Source organism: Cnephaeus nilssonii, assembly GCF_951640355.1.
Source record: "Cnephaeus nilssonii genome assembly, chromosome: 5".
In the NCBI taxonomy this organism is placed as follows: Eukaryota; Metazoa; Chordata; class Mammalia; order Chiroptera; family Vespertilionidae; genus Cnephaeus; species Cnephaeus nilssonii.
In genome coordinates, this window is record NC_137076.1 from 56,220,358 (window position 1) to 56,239,538 (window position 19,181).

Below are 19,181 nucleotides of genomic sequence, written 5' to 3' on the forward strand. Positions count from 1 at the left end.
AATCGTCTGAACAGCAGAATGACTGGTCGCTATGACGTACACTGACCACCAGGGGGCAGACACTCAATGCAGGAACTGCCCCTTGGAGGTCAGTGCACTCCCACAGGGGGAGTGCCACTCAGCCAGAAGCGGGGCTTATGGCTGGTGAGTGCAATGGCAGTGGCAGGAGCCTCTCCCGCCTCTCTGACTGATGGCCGTCAGTTGGACATCCCTGAGGGCTCCTAGACTGTGAGAGGACACAGGCCGGGCTGAGGGACTCCTCCTGAGTGCACAAATTTCATGCACTGGGCCTCTAGTACAAATATAAGAATGCTACTTAGGGAAAAAGCATTATGCTGATAAACAACTTATATGGAATGGCTAAATTTCTTGAAAGACACCGCCAAGTTGGCTTAAGTAGAAATAGATAAAACAGAAGGTTTATCTCCTTAAAAACATTGAATTAGTCATTTAAAAATCTCACAAAGAACATTCCAGGTCCATATGGCTTCGCTGGTGAATTTTACATAACATGTAAGGAGGAAATAAGGCCAATTTGACTCATACTCTTCAAGAAAATAGGAAACATTTCTGAACTCCTTCTACCAGACTGGAATTACCCTGATAACAATACCAGAAAGAGCCAGTTCATAAAAGGAAAACTATAGGATAATATCTCTCATGAACAGTGATGCAAAAAATCTTAAAGAAAAAAATTAAAAATGAAACTAAATAAAAAATAAATAGGAAAACCTCTGCTTTAAGAAGCCTCAATCTTATGTAAACAAAAAATATTACACAATGTGTATGTTCTGCCAAAGTAGTACATTAACAGGTCCTTTTCTGAACACAAAGTACATTATGTACACTATCTGTACCTTGCTTTTTGTATTAATATATTCTGAAGGTCACTACAAAAAAATCTTAAAGAATAGGAATGGTTGGCCTGAGCTCCTGTCAGGGAGGCTGGTGCACTATGCAAAGTCCTTTTCATTTGGCATTGGTGCAAGGAATACCCAGCCTTGCTCTTCTGACCCGCACTCCTCAGAAAGCCGACACACAGAGGGAATGCAAGCATGCTTACCTGCGTTAAGAAACCTAGAACTTCACCATGGCTGGTGTGGCTCTGTTAGTTGAACATTGGTTCCCATGAACAGAGAGGGCAGCAGTTTGATTCCTGGTCAGAGCACATGCCCTGGTTTTAGGCTTGATCCCCAGTAGGGAGCCTGCAGGAGGCAGCCGATAGATGTTTCTCACATCTATGTGTCGTTCTCTTTCTCTCTCCCTAAAATATCAATAAAAGCATATTTTTTTAAAAAAAGAAACATAGAGCTTCATTATCATAAGTAAACAAATATACTCTGGTATTTGAGAATATAACACAATACAAAAGGAAGAAAAGATGAACAAAAGAACGCTCAGCCTGAGCTGAAACCAAGTTTCTATCGGGAAAGGAGACTTTTAAAGATTTCCAGATTGTTTTTACAGACATTGTAGAAATCTTATAAGATGTACCTGATGCTATGAAAGAATTTAAAGAAATGGAATTTTTTATTATTATTATACAAAGATTTGTCTTTTCACATAACCAGTTATTTTGTTTTATGGGTCAACTTTTTGGTTCTTGTTTATTCATTATGGATTTACCTTTAATATTTTCTTTCCTGTACTTTATTTGACTTCATGTCTTTGTTTATTTTCTTAGGATTTCTTTTCTAGCATCCTGGGTTGAAAGCTAGCTTATTCACTTGTCCAAGTTGTTCTTGTTTTCTAGCAAATACATTTAAATTATAAATTTCCTTTTGAGTACCTTGATGACTCCCCCCCACCTCCCAGGACCTGATATTTAGTTTTTATTCTCTCAGTTCTAAATATATGAAAATTTCCATGATGGTTTCCTCTTTAGGCAATGAATAACTTAGAAACATATTTGTAAATTTTCAGGTGAATAATTTTTTCTCATCTTTTTTTTTTTTTTTAACAAGGGGATTCAGGATTGTGAAGTGCATTTATTTCTGTGCTCAGTAAATGAACCCTATATGATATCAGTTAATGAAATTTCTAGTGTGTCCAGTACATGGTCAATTTTTATAAATATTTCTTATACTTTTCAATTTATTTGGTAGACAATTCTATCAGAATCTAATAATTAGATTGAGCCTGTTATTTTAGTCAAGCTCAACAGTTGTTATTCAATACTTTCTTTAAATGTGTATTTTTTCCTCACCCACAGATATACTTTTTATTGATTTTTAGAGAAAGGAAAGGAAAGGAGAGAGAGAGAGAGAGAGAGAGAGAGAGAGAGAGAGAGAGAGAGAGAGAGAGAGAGAACATCTATGTGAACCCTCCACCTTTCAGTGTATGGGACGATGCTCCAACCAACCGAGCCACACTGGCCAGGGCTATTTAAAACTTTTTAACCTCTACTTTATTTGTAATCTTCTTGGGGGCGGGGGGGCATTAAAATAAATTTCTCCTTTTTCTGAAATGTTTATATATTTTGAATCTATGTTATTACATGTATTGTTTCCTAATTGCTATATTTCTCAGAAAATTAATCTATTTCTGAATCATTGATATGTGTATGCCCCTTTTTAATTTTTTATGACTTCTTTTTTGTTTTATGATAATCAAGGTATACAAGCTCTCTTTTTGTTTGCATTTTCACTATTATATGAAAATACAGAAGAAACAAATGACTTGTTCTCTGTCTCAAGGAAGTTATAATCCCTAATATATCTATTTTTACTATTTCCTAAATGTTTGAATGCAAAGCTCTTTTATTTTCTCATCTCACAAATACTTCCTTTAGTTCTTACAATGTTCTTATTCATATACATATTTAGTTTTATATACCTTATGCTGTCAGTTATAAGTAAGAATTTTCTGAATGTTTGAGATAGCTACAATAAAATTAATATAACATTCAGGAAAAGAAGATATTATTTGCAGGTATTGTCTAACCAAAGCTTCAAAAATGATTGATTTATTTTTTGGCTTTATTAATTTAGTTTTTACTAAATGGAAAACAAAGTGTGTGTTCTGGAAGTTTGATCATGATGCACACATGGCCTGTGAGGAATCCTGGCCGGGCTCTTCCTGTGTGCCGTGCAGCCCTCCTTTGTTATGGTAATTAAAGAGCAGACAATAGAAAGGTTTCTTCACAAAGCTCACAATTTGGTAATGTTTTAGGCATTCGAGTTTGAAGGGAAAATGTAGGCTTACAGTATTTTTGATACGGGGACAATTAAAACATGTTTAGTGAAAAGATGAGTATTCCACAATAAAAACTTAAAAACTCAAAGAAATGAGGTCACCTGCTGCCCTAAAATAGTCAGAACTTGACATTTCTCTTCCGTTAAATTTACTGCAGATTTCTTATCCAAGAAATAGAAAGGGACAGAGCTGGAATGAGCCTAAAAATTATTTGGTTTAGTTTTTATTTTATTTTACCCAAAAAAATCTAAAGAGTGTAGTTAACAGACTACCAATGGGTAGTTTGTAAAGATAAGTTTATAAAGATACTTTTTTTTCTTATGACAGAAGAAATGTCATCATAAAGAACTGTAACTGCAGGTTTTGTTACTTACTCTGACACTCTGGTTCATTATGTTGCTGAATAGAGCATGAATACTATTTTGTTTTCATTTTTAATTTACATGGTTTTTCCCTTTGAATTTAAACCAGTTTTGTTTTTCTTAGGTACTTGTCATGTTTATAGCCCACGTACGCTATTTTTTGGCCATTATTTGAGTATTATAGTATTATGATATTATAAGGAAATATGTTTGAAAGGAGCAAAATTAGAATGTATGTGATAAAGCTATAGGTGTAAAGAATTGATCAGTTTACTTTTTCCAAAGAAAGCTCTTCATGCAGTTGTTTAATGTGAAAGGCTTTTCTTGAAAAGGTTAAGAAAGTTCTAATCAACTTTTGTACATTATGTAGAACTTCATTTTCTAAACTCTGCAAAAGAAAGTTTCATATTTAATGGGAAATCATGAATTATTCCATTTATTATCTACTTCCTCCTTTCAAAGACATGATCTGGATAAAAGGCGGGGTGAATAATTTCAAAAAAATACAATACATTTTTAATGGGAAGGTGCAAACTACAGATTCTCATGACTATTAGCAAGTGTAGAGGAAACAGAATTTTACTTGCAAAACTCGTCAAACTCTTGAAAAGATAAAATGTATGACATACTTTAGTAAAAAAAGAGCACAGTGAGCTGAAGTTTTCTTTTTAATGCAACTTGTTGTTTTTACTAAGTTTTAACTTTGTTTTCTGCAGCCTTACATTTTTATTAAAAGTTTGATGTTTCACTCAATTTATATGGAAACTTGATAGTTCTTTTATTTATAAAGATATGTAGATGAAGAACTGAAAGAAAAATTTAAATATCATTTGAGATGAATTGTCCTAAAAGATTTCAAAAAATTTGAGAGCAATCACAGAATTATGTTTTAAAATACAGTGATATATTGTATGGAGTTTTATATTAATTAAAAATTATAAATAGTAATCTAAACAAAAATATGGGAGTGATGATCTAATGTAATCATGTTTACGTGTGTGAAGTCCATTGTTCATAGTGATGTAGTATGAAGCTTATATTTTGTTTTTCTCCTTTTTTATGGTTTATTTTCATTGTGTTAGCATGCAGAACGTAACAGAATTGTTATTCCGATTTTTTAATAATTATAACTCAATCCAAAAACTAAGATTATTTTCAAGCTTTATTTTTTAGCTTATGCTTAATTGGTTAAGTAACAATATAACCAATTTAATACAGTTGTTATATAACTGTTTTCCTATAGTGGAAAGTCATAGTGTAAATTTAAAAAACAACAACAATACTAGTAAATATGGTTGCCTCATTTAGCCAGAGTTGTCTGGACTCAATTGTGGTACTTCTGGCTTGAAAATACTTTCATTGAAAATTCTTTTTAAGCTTTGACATTCAGTTCATACCTTTCCATGTATGATCTGTGTCTTAAACCATCTTTTGTGAAAAAAAAAATTAACTTCTCCAGGGAGTTTGCAAGTAATAAGAGTATTTATAAAGATTTTATTTGTAATTAACCTCATATAGAGTATTCTTCCAGCGCTTTTTCACTAAACTTGTAAAGAAAAACTTTTTAAAAATGTGGTTAAGTTTAGTAAAGATTTTTCAGTAACAAAAACATGTGGAAGCCTTGGGTAAATATTTTGGTAATAATTTATATTGACTGATAAATAGTTTATTCATTTCTGATTGATTACAATCACTGTACTTCAAATATTTGATTGAATGGGAATCACTTGAGTAAATCATTTTCAACAGGGTATGTACCTGAAAAAATGCTTTTATGTTAAGAGAATTATTTAAAGCTATTAAATGGATTGTAGTCTGTCTACTAAATAACCATGGCTTTCCTGTGATACCGAGGAACAATCACCAGCAAAATTTCTATTAGATTGATTAACATTTATTAACTCACAAAAAGTTACTGCCTTTTTGCTAAATATCAGTTTAACGTAATTGAATCTGTCTTTGTTTCGTTCTACATGAATATTCTGTATATTCTAAAATAAATCACCCATGTTGAAGTGAATTCTTATTGTGCTATTGAGAGAATTCTTTGCTAATCAAAGTTTTTAATATTTTATTTTTTGTTGAAATACTTATATTAGTAACAGTCCAATTTACAAAATACTATGAGGTAAACTTCCTTAGTTATTATTGTTATTATTTTTATTATTAGATTTTTTAAAACAAATTAATGGTTGATTTGGATTAGTGTTTTCCAAATAGCATTTTTCAGTTGGTATATATACTTTTAAAATGTTGAAAGTCTGACTGAGCTTTCTAACTTTGATTATCAAGAGATACAAATATGTATTTTCCAAAAATATAAAGCAAAACTTGTAAATGTAACAACTTCCTCTAAAGACTCAAATTAGTAAACTTCTAATTGCTTAGAAAAATCACAAAACATTCTATTCTATAACCTCTTGTGGGGTGGATTTTATTTACTTATTTTTAAGTTATCAATAAATCCAGCTATCTGAAATAAATCTGAATCTAAACTGAAACCAAAATCCTGCTGTATTACCAGTAATTAAGGTTCTGATTGCTGATAACATTTTAATGCTGATTAGTTTTTTCAGTTGATCATTTATTTGGATAGTGATTCTAATAAAATTTCCAGGAGCAGTATAAACTAATATATGCATTAGTGGTGTTTTGCTTTTATTATTTACTTATTTATTTTGGAATGAAGCTAAAATGTTATATATGTCAATCTTTATTTGGAAGATGTTTAGATTAAATTATAGCAGTATATGAAGTATATTATAGTATAATATAGCACAATAGTTATACCTTTATATTATTTTTTTATTTTATCTTAAAGAAAATATGATTAAAATTTCACAAAGAAAATCAAGATTATTATAATGGCTATGATGTTAAAACTCATATTATATGATTAATCATAGCTCCAATAATATCAGTATGAGTTACTTTGTTTATAAAAAAAATTAAGCTTCAGTGATCATATTATGTTCATTATATGTTCATTTTTCTTTAAGGATGTTCTGCTAAAATGTTTAGGAAAAATTAATAACAATGTTCATTTTAATGATTAAATATAATTGTAATGACTAATTATCGGAAAAGATAGATTTTTTTTGTCCCAAGTATAACAAATTCTATTTTTTGAGATATTAACTTCTAAATAGTTAAATTAAGTTATATAGAAAATAAGCAGTTATCAGGTTATTTATGACTTGTGGATATACTGAGATGCAAAGTGTCTTTGTTTTAGAGAAATCATCATAATTTTAAAAGTGGTTTTACATATATTTCATTTGGATTAACAAAATGCCTCCCTAAGTGTGTGAATGTTTATCTCTAAAATATATTTCTAGTTTTTCCAAACATGAGAATTGAATGGTTTGAAAACTTCATCTGTGAGATGCCATCTGCCCTATTTACATTTTTAAGAGTTGAGTATTTGTTAACTGATCTCATAGACAGCTACATGTTTTGCTGTTACCAGATGGATGAGATAGAATACCATGCATAACTTTACATTTATCTTCTTTGAGTGCCACCTTATTTGCATATCAATTAAAATAATATCTGTATTAAGATGGATAATGAAAGTTATCAAATTTACATGAAGTGACTGCAGTTTGCTGAATTTCCAGTAGATGCCCCCAGAGACCAGTCAACTCATTGGAAATCCTTTAAATTTGAAAAGACTTTTTTATATTGAAACTTTTTTTTCTTGCTATATTTTGAAGTAACTGGAAAATAAATTAAAGGTCATAAAATGCTCAACTTTCCAATGGTTATTACACAAAAATATGTATGAGTGATAGTAGTATGATTCTTAATCAGCATTATCAACATTATAACTAATCACTGTTAAAAACTTAAGTGTGTAAAATTAAGAAAAATGCTTTCAGTTTTCATTGTGAAATCATTCTATATGCTTTTTAAAGTTAAGTCATTTCGAACATTGCTAACTTTTTTTTTCTGACTTATCTTAATATGCTGAAAAATGCTGTATCTTTGCTTTAGCTTTTTGTAGGAAATTGTCCTTTTCATGAAAAACTATAAAACATACCCAAATAATTTATGTGATTGTTATCAGTGTGTGTGTGTGTGTGTGTGTGTGTGTGTATGTGTAAAATATATTTTCCCCATTCTAATTATACGTAATATCTACCTACACTGAAAAGTATGACTAAGAATAGTGACTCACTTTATTCCATGGAAATTATATTAACTGAAGCTATTTAAGTATTAATTTAAGAGTCAATGTTATTATCCCGTAGGTGATTCCAATAACATTTATACCTTCAATATGAATGTATGACTGTTATAACTGACACAAAGATAACCCACTAGTGACTTATAAATATTAATTTAATGGAATAAAAGTATTATCCTGACTTTTGATTAGATATTACATACCTTTTGAGTTTATCTTTGTCAGATTAAATAAAAATTTCATGATCTTTTTTAAAGTATGGTTTTTTTATTGAATTGCTTTTGAAATATTTTACTGACTGTGAAGTTTCACCTGGATACAGAATTTCAGTTTGTAGTATGAAGAAAATATGTTAAATTTATTAATTCTATGATAGAATAGTTGATAATGCATTTTGATTTTGAAAGTCTGTAAGAGAGAATAAAATAAGCTGTCATATCTACTCATTCTATTCATTCATGTTTTTCATTTTTGTAGAAGTGTGTGCTTTTCATCCTTTTATGTGTTTGTCTCTTTCATTGTTTTCCCTGTTAGACTTGACACCCTTGAGTGGGAATCACATTATTTAATTGGCTTTGCATGGATGCCGTTGGTTGTCTGCTCCCTCGTTTTAAGGACAGAGATTCTCTGGGAGATTCACAGAATGACGCCTGTCATTTCCCCAATCCAGTCGGGATCCAAACAACAGCTTTCAAATTGAAATTACATTGTAACTATCCAGTTATGTCAAATTCCTAAACAATCAATGCAAATAAACAGAAGATTGTGCAGGAGGAGGAGGAGAAGAAATATCAACAAGATTTGATATAGGTGGCAGCAATGTGATAAAGTAAAAAAATTCAAAATTTCCAGTCTGAGAAACCTGGGTGCGAATTCCAGCTTGGCCCCTATTAGTTTGTATTGCTTTGGGCAAGTCACAACCTCAGGTTTTTTGTTTATTTGTTTGTTTTTACCTGTAAAAACAGAAGTACTTTGTAGAGTTATTGTGTGAGTTAGAAATAATGCCTACACAGTGTCTGACACACTTAGGTGCTCTATAAATGGTAGCTATTCAAAAATGGTTTCAGGCAGAGTTTAAAAATGATATAGTATCTCCATGGCCTTTTAACAGAAAGCTCCCTATTTCCCAGCGTCTCCACACATTCCGCTGCTGTGGAGGTGTTCAAGATTGCTCAGTTTTACTTTCTGCCAGTCTACAGAATTTTTTAATTTTAGAATTTTTTAGGGAAATTTTGATGTAAATTCAGAATATTTACATATAATCTCTATTGAATAATGTCTTTGACTAGTAGTAATATAGTCCATGTTAAATGCATGACTGCTTAATTCTTTAAATCCATTCTTCCCCAGTGCATCCCTTAGCCTAGGGCAGCCTCAGGTATCTGCCGTGGCAAAGATCTTCCTTAGGCCAATGATCGATAGATGTCCAGCACACCCATGAATGTCACTACTTCTGCTTCCATGGATGGCATGCTTTCCGTCAGGACAACTCTTCCCAAGTTCCACATGATCAAATCTCTCCATAAGTTTTTCCAGAATTCTCAATTTTCAGTATAGTGACTTCAGGCCAAGGAAATTTTTCTTCTCCTGATATTTAAAAAGGACTTATTTTAATTTAAACTAATATTTGTTTTAATATGTAAATGAAACCAGAGACTAATCACTTCATGTCCAAGTGAAATAAATAATGCATTTGCATTCCATTTATATTTCTATTTGTAAATTTTTAAAATTCCTTTCCATAAAGTAAGTGAACTTTGGCTGTGGTTGTCTGTTATGAAATATAAAACCTGAGAAGTCCAAATATAGTATAATAGTAGAAATTAATAATAAAAATATTTTTTTTATTTTCAGATACCCAGCCAGTTTGTTGTAATAAATGAAAAATTTTGCAGTTAAAAGAAATTATTTGCATTAAGTATCTATAATAATAAAAGCATAATATGCTAATTAGACCGGATGTCCTTCCAGATGAAGCCAGGGCCGGAGGGAAGCCAGGGTCCCAGATGCCAGCAGCTGGGGGAAGGAAGGCCTACTCTTGCATGAATTTCGTGTATCAGGCCTCTAGTAAAGTATAAATAAGAACCTATTTAGCAAACCACTATAATTGCTCTTTTTTGCTCTCAAATATTAGTAATAAGACTTAAAGAATGACACATATACGTGTGTATACACAGACGAATATAAAATAGAGATGATATTAGAATAGTAACATGTATTCTGAAATACTATTCTATTTGAAATGTCTTTTGCAAAGAATGGTCTATTTTAAAAATGTACTTGAAATTTTAAAAATTGTTTTTAGTTACATGTTGTGGATATTTTGAGGTTGAAAGATGTCTTGGAAACAAGTTTACTCCAGTCCTTTCTGAATCAGTTTCGTGTTCTTTGGTCAGAGTCAGCAGAAACTGATTCTGACTAAATAAAGTGGAAATGATTTTATTGGCAGGATTTTAGGTAACTTGCTGAATTTAGGGGAGAACTGGCTCCAAAAAAAGGGCAAGACCTGACACCCTTGAATCTTTAATGGGTCTAGGTAGCAAGACCTACCGAGACTCCCGTCGGGATGTTGCTGCCCGGTGGTTTGAGCTCCAACAACCTTCTCCACTTTTGTATTTCTTACCTCAACTTTCAAAATCCTGGGAGAAGGGGCAGTGGCTTAGTTGGAGTCACTGACCCACCTGTGCCCAGGGAGTCTTTAAAATCAGTCCAACCGAGAGGACACACAATGTGGGAACAGCCTTTTCCAAAGTACTGGGCATTCTGGGCAGACCCGGTCAGCCTCACCTTCCAGGGCAGGGAAATGGACCAGAGAGTGCTTTTCTCCATCTCTGTCCCAGGTGAGATTAGAACCAAGATGGCCTTGTCTAGTGCTTGTTTTTATTGTTTAAAATGAATAGTCTAATTTTTGTTCATTTATACTATTCTTTATTTCTGCTCCAGAATGCTCTCCTCACTCACAGGAAAACATGCTGGCAGCTCGGTCACAGACCTACGTTCGTGCCAGTGCTTGTTTGAAGCCTGGTTGGATTTCCAGCCCCTTGTCCTCTCAGACCTCCTATGCCACCCCAAAACTCTCTCTTGGGTATCCTTTTAGGCTCCTCAATCTCAAATTATCTTAATCCAGATTCATTATCTTTCCCCAAAACTGTTCATCCTTTTGTGTTCTCCTCTTCAGCAAATTAGCAATTACCCCCTCCAAAAACCTGATGTCATCTTAGCTCTTCTCTTTCCATTACCCCCAATATTCACTCATTGATCGAGTAATCACTATTTTTCTCTCCTATGTGTTGAATCCACCTGCTTCTACTTATCTCCTTCATTTCCCTCAGTTCCATTGTATGACATTCAAATTAAACCGGGCATCTGGCCCAGCTTTATCTGGCATCCCTGAGCACCGGGGTTTGTCAGCGTTCACTTCCAGATCTTGATCTAGGACCTTGTGATAGACACTGACTTTGCCTATCTATATCCATTTCTCCCTGCTTCTTTGCCAGCGTAACTCCAGTTTTGTTTAGGGTAGCAAGGTGCCCTAGAACAGGCAGAACCTTTGTTTTTCTAGTCTCCTTATAGCAAGGATGGCCGTGGGACAGGGTTCTGGCCAGTGGAACCAAAGTGGACATCTGTGAGTAGTTGCAGAACTGTTTCTCTTTTCCCCAATAATAGGGAAAGACACAGCTGGTGCCATCCCATCCTCCCCTTTATTGTGGCCTTGAAGGTGGAAATGACCATTGGGAGTTGGAGAAGTCCTCCAGTGACCAGCAGTGGACAAGCATGAAGGAAAGGTTAAAATAAGGTTCAAGGCATGGGCCTTGAACTTGCTGGCCACTGCACCAAGACCAGTAGCAGCCTACCTTTAGGCATCTTGTGCTGAGAGAAACATAAACCTCTCATTTTGAAGGCAATGTGAGGCCAGGTTTCTCTTGCTTGTCGTTGAATGTTTCCCTAACCTGTGGGGTTCTATACAGGTGTCCATCTCTGATGCACGCGATCCATCCTTTTCCATCAGCTCTGGAAATATACTGACCTGACTCCCTCCGTCCCTCCTCAGTGCTTCTTATTCTCAGAGTTGTAGCTGTGTCCTCCTTCTGTCCCCAGTGGGCAGTCCACACAACAGCCTTCAGCACTCATCCCCTTCCTATGGCATTGTGGGGAGGGGAGGAGAGAGGACCTGGGCTTTCACAGCATCCCATTGCTTCTTCTCCACACTCTCTCATGACTAGAAGGCAGGAACTCAAATACGTTATTTCCTCCTGCCATGTAGGTATGGCATATATTAATATGCACACTTCACAGATGACAAGAAATGAGGTTCAGGGGGAGTTTGTAGTCCTGGGTCTTCTGACCCAGACTTTGGGTGTTTTGACTAATTCTAGTCTATTTCCACTCCACACAGAAATTTTTTTAGATATATTTTTATTAATTTCAGAGAGGAAGGGAGAGGGAGAGATAGAAACATCAATGATGAGAGAGAATCATTGATTGGATGCTTCCTGCACACACCCTACTGGGGATTGAGCCCACAACCTGGCATGTGCCCTTGACTGGAATCAAACCTGGGACCCTTCAGTCCGCAGGCCAATCAATGCTCTATCCCCTGAGCCAAACCAGCCAGGGCCACACTGAAATTTTTATTGCAAGTAGTATCACATCAAATCAGTTGTTCTAAATATTTAATTGTCTTCTATTTATTAAAAAAAAAGAATGTAAAATAGTTAATATAAAGCTGTATCATTTGGCCTCTAAATTCTTGTTTAGTGGAATAATAGCCACCCTATTTCCTGCATGGCAATTTGCATCTGAAATTATTTATTATTTGTTTGTTTATTTGTTGACTAGTGGCTCGGTGCATGAAATTTGTGCACTGGGGGAGGGGGGGTCCCCAAGCCTGGCCTGTGCCCTGTCACAGTGCGGGAGCCCCGTGATCCATTGCCCCAAAGAGGTAGGACCCACCCACCCATTCAGGGCTCTTCGATGGATTGCCCCAAAAAGGTAGGCCAGAGCCGGGGGTCCCACCTCCATGCCGTGCAGAGCTGTGGGACCCCCAGGCCTTGCCGCACAGAGGCCTCCACTGGGCCATGCCCTCGGGCCGGGCCACGCAGAGGCCTCCAGACCCCAGCAGAGGCATGCAGAGGACTCCACTGGGCCCCTGGCCTTCTGTTGATGGATTGTGATGGCGTGACGCAAGTCCCCGATGCTGCAATCCCTGCCCACCTGCACCTGCTGTGCATGCAGCCTGCTGATTGGTCATTACGCATGAGGGCGTCTTGACCATTTGCATATTACTCTTTTATTATGTAGACTAGAGGCCCAGTGCATGATTAAATCATGCACGTGTAGGGTCCCCTAGGCCTAACCTGCCATCCTGGTGCCGGAGCGGACAGGCACCCAGCTCCCACGCTTTCGCTTTCGATCACGGGGGAGCTGGGTGCCTGTCCACTGGTGCACCAGGCCTTTCAGAAACCTCTGGCGCGGGGGAGGCTTCTGAAAGACCTGGTGCCAGAGCGGACAGGCACCCAGCTCCCTCGCTTTTGATGGTCGCGGCAGGACATGGGCTCGCTGCCCCAGAGGCCCCTTCTGTTCCGCAGCACAGCCATGGTGCAGACGCTGAGCTCGCGCCGCCCCTGGCGATGCGAGCTCAGCGTTCTGCCGGCCCAATCAGCCCCCCCGGCCACCCCGAGTCCCGCCCCCCCGCGCCTCCTGGCCAATCGTGGGCATAGCGAAGGTACGGTCAATTTGCATATTTGTCTATTATTAGGTAGGATTGTTTTCTCCCATAAGAATACAAACTTTCCCCAGGGCATTGAACCTAATTGGTCTAGAACAGTGGTTGGTGCTTAGCAAGAAACTCAATAGCTATTTTTTGAATAAGTAAATAGAATATTTACTTGTCACTTTATCTCCTTACATATGATTTATTATTAAGTTAGTAGTGTGATATTAATCTAACAAATTATAATGTAAGCCTAACATAAGTAATTCAAAAATATGTTTAGTAATACATTTCAATAAACATATTCTGCATGAAGCAATGAATGAATGAATGAATGAGCCTCCATAACATACAGTGAAACCATTTACTCTAGACTGCATGCTTTGATATTAAAATATTTCACTTTTTTTTGTTTGTTTGCTCAGGTTATTGTTTTTTGTTTTTGTTTTGGTAAAAGTCTAGTATATCAAGTATTTTTGGATGTCATCAATTGCCATGGTCTGGAATGTTTGGTGCCCAAATTCATATGTTGCAATCCTAATCCCTGAAAGTGGTAGTAAATAGGGGCTTCGGGAGGTGCTCAGGTCATGGGTAGATCCCTCATGAATGGGATTAGTACCTGATAAAAGAGGCTCCAGAGAGATCCCCAGCCCCTTCTACTATGTGAGGGCACAACACAGCTAAAAGGCACCAGCACAAATCACACTGATGCCTTGATCTTGAACTTCTAGCCTCCAAAACTGTGAGCGATAAATTTCTTTTGTAGATAAGCTACTCAGTAATATTTTGTTACAGCAGCTCAAACAGACTAAGACATCAGTCAACTACCTAGCTTGTTTGTCCATATCAAAGGGAGCTCAGCTTTAGAATTGATATATTTATAATGTATTTTTATTAAAACTACTGAGTTTAAATAGCTCCTGGCATCTTTCATTAAACTGAAGTTGTTCAATGTTTAGTTTTCAGTGCTTTCACTGAGGAAAAAAAGGCAGCATGATTCAACCTTTCATTATTATAGGATAAAAACACTGCATAGACTTCAAGAATGAAAATAACATTTTGAGTGTTCTGATTCTCACTCCCAGTTACCGGAACACATACAAGAAGAACGTCTGCGTGGACATGCTGCGAGATGGGTATCACAAGTCCTTCACTGAGCTCTTCGCCCTGATGGAGAAGTGGGATGCCCTGAGGGATGCTGCAAGAGTCAGGTCCGTCTTCTGGTTGCAGAAACCCCTGGAGGAGCAGCCTGATAAGCTGGACCACTTCTACTACTACTTGACCAGGGCCGAGGTGGCTGAAAGGAAAAGTAAGTGCAGGGAGGATTCCAAATTGTTTCTTGTATACTGATATGCCTTGATGTGGGGGTGGGGGAACAAGGAGAGACAAACCAAAGAACTTATATACTTACTAGTGGCCCAGTGCATGAAATTCATGCACGGAGGGGGGAGGGTACCCTCAGCCCAGCCTGCACCCTCTCCAATCAGGGACCCCTTGGGGGATGTCCAACTGCTGGTTTAGGCCCGATCCCAGAGACGGACATCCCTCTCATAATCAAGGACTGCTGGCTCCTAACCACTCACCTGCCTTCCTGCCTGATCTCCCCTAACTGCCTCTGCCTGCCTACCTGATTGCCCCTAATCCCTCTTCCTGCCTGCCTGATCGCCCCTAAACTCTCTGCCTGCCTGCCTGATTGCCCCTAACTGCCCTCCCCTGCTGGCCTGATCTCGCCCCCAACTGCCCTCCCCTGTGGCCAATTTGGTTCTGATTGGTCCGTTTCTATGCCAGTCAGCTCTGCCTCCTAGGCAGCCATTGGCTCCTCACAGTTCACCCAGATTTGGTTCTGATTGGTCAGTTTCTATGCCAGTCAGCATCTCTGGGCATATCTCTAGGCCTGGTCAGAGAGGTAGGGCTGATCAGCAGCCCCCGTGGAGGCCTGGAGAGAAACAGAGGTGCGGCTGCCGGTGAAGCCCTGAGAGAAAGAGAGAGGCAACGGCTGATCAACAGCTGCCATGGAGGCTGCAGATCAGACCCTGCCTCTCTCTTTGGGCCTCTCTCCATGCCTGATCCACAGCCCCCTCAGCTGTGGCAACCCAGCACTGACTGCAGGACTGACTTCCAGTGTTTGGTCGAGCCTTCAGACAGTTGTTACGGACCCTGGGTTTTTATATATTAGGACTAGAGGCCCGGTGCCCGGTGCACAAATTCCTGCATGGGTGGGGTCCTTCGGCCTGGCCGGCGATTGTGGCTGATCGGGGAGGGACTGAGGAAGGTTGGCTGTGGGAGCTCACTGACCACTAGGGGGAAGCTCCTGAATTAAGCATATGCCCCCTGGTGTTCAATGTGCATCATAGCGACTGGTCAACTAGTTGTTCGGTTGTTTGGTCACAATGGTCGCTTAAGCTTTTATATAGAGAGATATGCATAGCCCATGGACATGGGCAATAGGGTGGGGAAGCCCTGAGGAGATGGGTAGGGGCTAGATGGAGGGTAACAAAGGAGGGGGGAATAGGAGACATTTTAATACTGTCAACATAAAAAATATATTTAAAAAACTGTTTCATGTATGAATTTGAGACATTAAGACATCTTATCACAGTTCAACCTAGTCAAATAAGCATCTTTATGGAATAAATGCCAGAATCTTGAATCACAGGGCTGCCCCAGACACAGGGGTATTGTGGTGATGTCATTGCAAACCAGAGGAGACAAGGAATAGCACCCAATACCATCTCCACAACTTTCCGATGTATTAAAATCTTCTGTATCCTTAATTATGAAACTTTCCAGAGTTCTTCTTTGTATATGAACTGAACATTGACTTTCACTGAGGAGAAACTTTCAAAGAGCATTAGAATTTGAAAATTATACTAATTTTCTAGTTTTTATATAATGGAACTTGAGGATTTCATCAATAAATGCTATAGATTTCAATCAGAATTTTTATTAGTAAATAGTGAGAAGAAGGAAAAGCTGCAAATCACAATTATGAATAAAATTGTTAATTTTATATATTTCATCACATTGTTTCTAACAGATTCTTTTTTTTAGGACTTTGTGTGTCCTAAAATTTTCCAGAAAGTCACTATGTTTCATGTATTGAAGAAAATATTTTAATCTCTACTATAAAACTGATCTTGTTGTCATTAGTATTTCTTAGTTGCATATTAGAAATTAGTCATTTTATATCATCAAAGACAGGAAATCCTAGATTTTTACATACATTTGGTTTTCTAAATCATTATTTTCTTCAACTTCGTGTGTGAAAGTATCATAGGACTTAAAGAGAGAAGCTCAGGCCCTAGCATGACAATGTCTACATTTCACTTCAGGCCTTCCTATGAGAAAATATTAGACAACATTTTGTTACTTAATGCTACAATGGGGAAAATTGATGGGGCCATGGAAACAGCATCAGAAGATACCAAGAAGTCTTTCAACCTCCATAGTAGTCAATACGTATTTCTCATCAGGTTGTGACCTGACTTACCAATATGAGTTACACAAAAATCCTACCACCGCCACCATAAGTGAACTAGTGTGTGTGTGTGTGTGTGTGTGTGTGTGTGTGTGTAGATAGGAGGTGATTATTTGTATTATGAGAAGCATTTAACTGTAGAATTGACTTTTAAAATAGAATACTTGGGCAAATTTTAAAATGTTATTTACATATAATTACTCTAGAAATTAACTTTTATAAATAAAAAATGCTATTCTAAAAAACCTACATACTAATATCAGCCACAAATTCTGAAGTGATATTTACACTGAAAATGAAATTGATCAAGATTAAATTTGCCCAGTGGTCATTTTTTTCAAGTTGAATCATCATATTCACTAAAGGTTTTAAATTTTAAAGAAAAGTACCTATACATATAAGTAAAAATGTTTCTCCAATTCCAAAAATTAGCAAAGTCCAAATTTTATAATAACCAATATCTTATATACATGGTATAAATAATGAAAATAAATATTTCTTCACTGAGTGGTCTATTATATATCCATAGTAACCAAGTTTGCATTTGTTAAATGGAACAAACTTACCTCTTGCCCAAAATTACTCTTTTATAGGGTTATCTCCATCAAAATGCAGTGGCTTTTGCCTGTTTGAAATGGAGAAAATTAAAATTATTGCAATAAATATTATTGGAAATGCTTCCATTGCAGGACATATAAAACATTCATATGTTCTTTTTAAAATTTTGTATACTTTTTTTTCCACATTTAACACATGAATTTCGTTGGGAGAAAATTGTTACTTGAGTTAAGACTGTCCCAGGAAATGGGTAAGGAATATTCACATTCACTCTTACTAACTTGGATTAATCCTAAATCTTAAAACATGCGCATGCACACACACACGCTTCATGTAATATATAGAAATCTGTTAATAGTACCTCAAGATTCCATTGCATGTGGTTGTGGGATCTGAGACATTTACCCTGAAGTAGCATATCTCTGAGCATTCACATTTCTTCTCATTGGAAATACTGTCACTCTAGCGCAGTGATGGCAAACCTATGACACGCGTGTCAGCACTGACACGCGTAGCCATTTCTGATGACACGTGGCCTCCTCAGTGGATGAAACATTTGCTGCTCCTGAGGATGAAACATTTGCGACAAGAGTCTTGGAGCTAGAGTCTAACTCCAAGACTCTTGTCGCAAATGTTTCATCCTCCCCTATTAGACACTCTGTGCCGGAGGTCTGTAGGCCAAAACAACAGAAGTCCGGCACAGAGCGTCTAGTTCTGGGACTTCCGGTTAAGCCGGGATCTTTGCCCTCACTTCCGAAGGCAGAGCAGGGAGCAGCAGAACGCAGCGGGGGACGCATCTCTGGGGGCCCTGCCATTACCAGTAACCAAATAACAGTTAACCACAGCAACCATTATCTACTGTTCTGGGGTGTCATGGATCTCTAATCCATCATTACTGAGATAAGTGAGGGGGAGGCTGGGAGAGGCGAGGGTTTGTGGCGTGCTATGGGTGCCGTTTCCCGCCATTAGAAATAGCAGCAGCCATTTTAATTCACATAAGGAACACCATCTTGCTCCATAGTGCAGACTCCATTTCACCACTATTACTGTTGTGCATCCTTATTAACCCCTATTTCTGCTTATTAACCCTGCCCTTTCCTAAAAGACAGTTATATGCACCATTTTGTGGTTAGTTAGGTTAGTTAACCCCTAATTGCCTGCAGGCCTAACAAGCTATCTATAATTCTGTCTTCTGTCACTGCCCCCCTGATGGAGAACCCAAAAAATAAAAAAAACTAAGGTTAAGTAAAGGAAGTGGTAGTAGCAGTGGCCGACCCTTTCAAGAGACGTGGACCAAGATGTATGGCTTTATAGAAAAAAATGGCAGATCATTTTGCGTTCTATGTACTGAAATGGTAGTAAGCAGAACGTGGAATATAAATAGACATTTTGAAACTAATCATTCCCAGCTCTTGGAAAAAAGTGAGGATGAAAGGAAGGAATACATTTCCAGGCAGCTACATCTTTATAAGAGCCAATCTAATTCCAACCTTAAATTTATGAAAGGCTCTACAAATTTAACATCTGCAAGTTTGAGCATTGCTCACTCTACAGCTCAGCATGGAAAAGTGCTCAGTGAGGGAGAATTTATTAAAGAAACTCTCCTAAGATGTGCACCAGTTCTATTTCACGATATGCAGAATAAAGATGCAATTATTAAGAGAATATCTGAGTTACCACTCAGTA

General features: G+C 37.1%; 1 protein-coding gene across 1 annotated transcript in view; it reads left to right on the top strand.

The window, feature by feature from the left end:
- TTC29 (tetratricopeptide repeat domain 29) overlaps positions 1–19,181 on the top strand; it is a 156,035-nt gene that overhangs the window by 18,123 nt on the left and 118,731 nt on the right. The window contains exon 5 of the mRNA XM_079770315.1: positions 14,545–14,768. Within this exon, the coding sequence (XP_079626441.1) occupies positions 14,545–14,768 (224 nt within the window). The remainder of the gene's footprint in view (positions 1–14,544; positions 14,769–19,181) is intronic.